At 39.3% G+C, this 6,000-nt stretch overlaps 1 protein-coding gene across 1 annotated transcript in view; it reads left to right on the forward strand.

Annotated features, from left to right (window-relative positions):
- ZFYVE26 (zinc finger FYVE-type containing 26) overlaps nt 1-6,000 on the forward strand; it is a 49,341-nt gene that overhangs the window by 29,914 nt on the left and 13,427 nt on the right. Inside the window, exons 25-29 of the mRNA XM_085323329.1 lie at nt 6-252; nt 1,070-1,168; nt 2,398-2,555; nt 3,440-3,609; nt 4,937-4,965. Coding sequence (XP_085179455.1) covers nt 6-252; nt 1,070-1,168; nt 2,398-2,555; nt 3,440-3,609; nt 4,937-4,965 — 703 coding nt within the window. The remainder of the gene's footprint in view (nt 1-5; nt 253-1,069; nt 1,169-2,397; nt 2,556-3,439; nt 3,610-4,936; nt 4,966-6,000) is intronic.

Here is a 6,000-nt window from a genome sequence, read left to right on the forward strand (position 1 = left end):
CCCAGGTGTTGCTGACGCTACCTGAGCTCTACCGTGTTAACTACTTCCACCTCTCCTCCAGGCCACTGCTCATGCTGGAGCAGCTCCTCATGAACATGAAAGTGGACTGGGTAGCTGTGGCTGTGCAGACACTACACCAACTCTTAGCTGGACAGGAAATTGGCTTTGCTGTAGAAGATATTGATAATTTGCTCTCCAAGTATGCAGAAAAAGCCCTTGACTTCCCTTTCGCATTAAAAGAAAAGAGATCAGGTATCTGTCCTTGAAAATGATGGGKTTTTTTTTCCCTTGGGAAAGAAGGGCAAATTTTTCCCCAAAATCATCTCACCAATTGTGTCCACAGCATTTTGAGATGTCWTGGACTAGAAGGAGATAGAGACACATGTTCTTTAAGTCCTTGCCTTTCTTGTAGGTAGCAGGATCTTAAGCTCACAAGCCTAAGGATCAACAGCTCCAAAAGTTTCTCAGACTTTTATCTGTTGCTCCTTTTCAGGGTCTCCTTTCTTGTATGTACTGCGCAATTTCATTTCATTCCTGTTTAATATAAAATCACTGACAACTTCAGCAATTCTGACTCTTCTTACCCAGCTACATCTTCCCCACAATCAAATGGGGATTTTAATCTTTTTTACTGTTTCCTTCTTCCAGAGCTCTGTACCTTTTTTATATATAAAAGACTTAAACTTCTAGTTCTATTAATAATCTTTGCACAGCTCCTCTTCCTGTTTTACCAGTCCCTTCTCATCCATGTTAGATTGTTCTCCTGGGCTTGGCTTCCTTTGGTAATTCTAGAACTTGAAGAGCAGAGGGTGCTGCAGCTCAAGTTCAGTGCTGTTGTTGACCATGTATACACACATAACCTTCTTTCATGAAGATTAGCCCACAGTGGTTCATGAAACATGAACTGTTGTGGGCTAATCTTCATGAAAGATGTAATAGCTTGTTATGTAGCTAATCCTGTTTTATACTAACATTCTTACGTGCTGCTGTGAAGGATTCTTCTGTTCTTCCTATAAGCAGGTTAGATGTATGACCAATATTACGTGATCTGCGTTTTCCTTTGTTCTAGATTCTGTGATACGTATCCAAGAGAATCTCAGTCAAATATTGGAGTGTGAAGCAGGGTCTAAATTGGGATCACCAGAACCATCTCATGCTAGCTTTACTGGTAAGGATGAAGTCTTACCTATTTTTATTTCTTTTATCCCCTACTTGTCTGATCTCTGCATCTCACTATTTAATAGTAACTTTGGTCACATCTAGCACAGATTAGTAGGTCTCTACAGTTGAGTGCTTTGGGCCCAGTTAAAAGAAAACTTAAAGGGAGATAAGAAAGAAAGGTATGACTTTGTTTTGAGCTTTGGTAGATATCTGCAAAATTCCTTGGAAGTCAGCACACATGATATTCTGTTCTGCATTGAGTGTGAGTGATATCCTTTATAGGATATGTAGCATGGTAGATGGAGAGCGTGTGTTCTCAAGGAACGACTAGCAGAGGGTTTCCTCAGACCTCCAAGACTGATTTCCGGCAAGTGATGAGCCTGAACTAGAGCTCCACAGTGATGTCTTGCCCTTACAGTTCAGTGTGTCTATGGAACTAGATTCTCTAGTTCCATATCCTGAATTAAGTTCTCATTGCTCTGCGTACAAGAGGTGATGCAGTATCTTGGATCTAGCTGTGCAACTCTTCAGTCTCTTTTAAGATGGTCAGGAAATAGTTTGTATGCCAGCTAATTATCACTGCATTCTTAAACCTAGATGTGTTGTCCTCTAATATTCCTCAGCAATCCAATCTATGTGGATGAACATGAGTTAGCTTTACTCATGGAGTTTTCTTCAGTATCATGCACAGGTGATGGCTTGCAGGGCTGCAGTGGGATGTTGAATCTCTCAGCCTGAAGTGTAACCGACTGACATCATATAAACTAAAAGCCTATTTAGTGCTATAAATTTGAGACAATGAATGTCTCAGTGACAATATTAAAGATGCCAAAGGCCACAGACTTAAAAATTCCTCCTATTTGAATTAATTTCCCCACAATAGATTGTGATGGGAAGCAGAATAGGAAGGGATAGGTGGTTGCTAGCCATGATGTAACTCTACTGAGATGCTAAAGAATCTTTAGGAATGTCAGTCTGCCTATACTGGATATTCTTAAGATTATGTTTTATACTATGTTGCATATATCCATGTATCTGTTTTTTCAAGTCTCTGCTTATGATACAAGAACAGACATTAACAAGAAAGACTTGGTCTTCAACTTCTATGATTTTTATTGTAAATATCTGCTAATAAGTAAGCAGCAAGTCAGATAGCCTCAGTAAGTSTGTAGTGTTTTATGGTCTTCAAGACTGTTAAACAGCTAAAATATGTTCGTCTTGCTGTGGTCTTTAAAGGCATTGCTGTATCTGCGAGTCCCAGAGACAGAAGCCTGCAGCAGAGCTTGCTTCCTCAAGAATTTGTGCCACCTGAGAAGCCACCACCAAAACAGCAGTGGATACCTGATGACACTGAAATGATATGTATGGTCTGCAAAACTGAACGCTTTACTATGGTAAGGAACAGAGATTGAGTGCAGACATTTTCTAGAATTGTGATTTTAATGTGAATGCTTGCTTAGATCCTGTTTCCTAGGAGCCACTGGCTACTTCAGTAAGTTTGCCTACATCAGAGTAGGTTTGCCAAGACTTAACCTATTTAATGATTAGTTTCTGTTTAGATCAATTAAGGAGACTGGCAACACTGTTAGCTCCATGCAGACTCTGAGGCCTCTCCCCAAGTTCCCTGAGGAAAATGATAGTGTATAAACGAAATCTCGTTATCAGAGAGGAGACTGCTATGAGAACTCAGATTTCTATTGTTAGCAATTTCACAGGGGTGTCTAGCTGCCTATGGTTAGAAATACCGTGAGAGTAAGCTTTGCTGTTGGTTACACCTTACTACAACTGTTGTTGCATAAAGTGTGCGACCAAATACAGTGGTGCTGTTAGGAAGATTCGTTTTGAGTTTTATAAATGTGCTGGCAGTCTATTTTCTGTAGCTTACAAACAGCACTGCTTCCTCGGAAAGTTATTTTGCTTTTGAATCTTGAAATGAATGTGTTGTCAGAAAGATAGTCTACTGCTTTAAACTTTTTCAAGAGATGATCTAAATTGATGATCTAAATATGATCAAAGTTGGAACAATCTAAATATTAGAGAGTCCAACACTGCAGCAAGCTTGTCAGTTATAAATATCTGGTTTGTCTTTTTTTTCTTTGCTATGCCCTTCCCAAAAGGGAATTGTGRCAATGAGAATCAATCACTATAGTTCTGAAAGGCCTTATTCACACTGCTTGCTTCCTTTCGAATGGAATAAGCTTGCTCATATGTGGAGACAGATATAGGTGGGGATTTAATCAAGTCTTTCAGTTGTTTATTCATGACTTCTTGTGCTTAGTTTAACAGGCGCCATCACTGCAGGCGCTGTGGCAGGCTAGTGTGCAGCTCTTGTTCTACCAAGAAAATGACAGTAGAAGCCTGCAGAGAAAATCCAGCTCGTGTATGTGACCAATGCTATAGCTATTACAATAGAGAACATCTGCCTAACTTCGTACAAGACGCAAGCACGTAAGTCCATTCATTTCAGCTCTTCATAACTCTGTGCATACAGGAGAGTGGACTGCAGTCTTCAGGGATCAGAGAGTACAAACACTTGGGTTTATCTGGATAATACAGTACATCAACTTTTTAGCCTCCAGCAGTCAGGATTTTCAAGTTTGTGAGGTGAGGGAATGATCTTGATATCTCAGTTTACTTTTAAAGAAAGTAACACTGGAGAAAAGAAAGAATTACTGGAGAATAGAATCACTGGAGAAAAATACTTAAAGCATTTTTGACTAGCGTTCTTTCTTTTAAAAAGAACACTGGAGAGCTAGTCAAAAATGCTTTAATTGTTTAAGCATCARTTAATCATTAAACCTAAGAATTGAATGCCTTAGTACTAAGCATTCAGAACAAAATACTGCAATAAGCAACCAAGTTGCTTGCAGCTTGCTTAGCTTCTGGGTTAGCATTGCATGTTGACTAGCTCTGTAGAACATGACAGTGTTTAAATGTTTCTCCATAATTCCTTGATTGTGACCCTTGGGCATTCAAAAGCAAGTTCATGATTACATAGGTTTTGAAATTGAAACTGTGCCCTTAATGAAAGGATTAGCTGCGATGACAGATTTTGATATGGTTGCTTTCGAATGAGAATTGGAGTGAAATTCATAGTCCATAGGTTAGGTCAGCTGGTGAAAAATGCAGCTCTAAAGAGTAGGTTTATTCCCTGTGAACCTGGTCAAGCCTGCTAATAGTAGAACAGACAGGCTTGCTAGGAAGAAAGGAATCATGTGCAGATCTAAAAAGGAACCTCTAAAGAAACAGGCAGTTACCTGCAGATAGACCAAGTTGAGTCAGAATAGATGCTAATGCTACCAGAATAGGTCAGCAGAGCCTAGCAGTGAGCTTGAACATCACCTTCGTGTTTTAATTAAGTTTGTGTGTGGGTTAGGGGACTGTTGTTGACTTCTGTTTTCAAACTCATGCTGTTTGTATATCAAAACTAGTTAAATCTTTAGAACAGAGACATGTATGCTAAAAACTTTGTCTCAGCTCTGTCATATGCTGATACTGGGCAGTACTTTCTTGTTCTCAATATCTCCTTTCACTTATTATATATGCAGCAGTACTAATTCTGCAAAATTTTATAAGAATTACTTTTTTAGTGGAGTTGAAATGCACTATGTAGGGAAAGGAGCTCATGTTTCTAGACAACATGGATTGGGAGAATCAGGGAAGGGGGAGCAGAAGACTGTTCCGCAAAGGGTAGCTACATTGATCCCTTCTTAAAATTTGTTTTCTCCAGTGTGCTGGAACAGGCATGATGTTTCTTTCTGTCTTTCTGTTACAGCACAAAAGGAGGTCGGGACCAAGCCGAAGGTAAGGAACGAAATAGTGTTGAACTTGCACTTTAAATGCCTGATTACCAGCAGAATTTGAGATAGGATTCTGCCCCATCTAGCTGTAGGGAAAGGGTGATCAAAATCTCTATTTAAAAAATATCACTGTTTTTACACAAGCAGGCTGAAATCGTACATTCTAAAATTCCTGTAAATGGAAATTATGATTTAGGAAATATGTCAGAACCAATACTGAACCAGCTGGACAGGGCTTAAAGACAGGAACTAAAAACAACAGTTGGAGAAGGCACTTTGTATACTAGAAGCAGTCAACGAAAGGCTGTGCTAGAAGTAAGAATTAATTAGCCCAGTACAGAGCTGTGTTGAGAGATGCTCTTTTCAAGAACTGTGGTAGTATGTTGCTGAATAGCACTGCAGTGTGCGGTGGGGATTGATGCCTAGTGCCAGCTGGACAGCACAGAATAAGGTCTTCTCATGGGTCTTTGTATGTCCTGAATCCCATCTCCTTTGCTGATTGTGCACAAATGAGCTGGTTGTTTCTCTTCTATGCCTCAATTTCCCCATTGAATAGCATGGGACGTTTCGGGAAGAACAATAAAATTTGATTGAATTTGTCAGCCTTTTCCCTCAAGGTATTTACTTTCTTTGTTAGTCTGGCGTTAGTGAGGTGATTCAGCAGACATTTGCTCAAAAAAATCATGCTGACATAATATTCTGGCAGACCCAAACCATTGTTACTTAAAGTACAGCCAGTAATATAAAACATGGTGCAAAACTTGCACAGCAAGTGCAGGAACAGCACTGAACTTCTCAGGTTTAAGAGGGAAAGTGTTTTATTCTGATGCTATTCTAATTTTTTTGATGGGACTGTGAAGAAGTCTTACAAAACGTTTTCAGATCTGCATTCTTTTTCCTCTCTAATTACTGCCTTCAGTTCAACTTGGAAATAGCATTTTTTGATTCACTCTACAATTTTTATAGTTACTCATCACTAAAGCAGCTTTTCTGTGAAATTTAGAACAGCAAATTTCCTGACAACTCCTTTTTTTTCAAA

This window comes from Rhea americana, unplaced genomic scaffold, assembly GCF_003343005.1.
Source record: "Rhea americana isolate MKP2758 unplaced genomic scaffold, rheAme1 scaffold_84, whole genome shotgun sequence".
NCBI classification, from domain to species: domain Eukaryota; kingdom Metazoa; phylum Chordata; class Aves; order Rheiformes; family Rheidae; genus Rhea; species Rhea americana.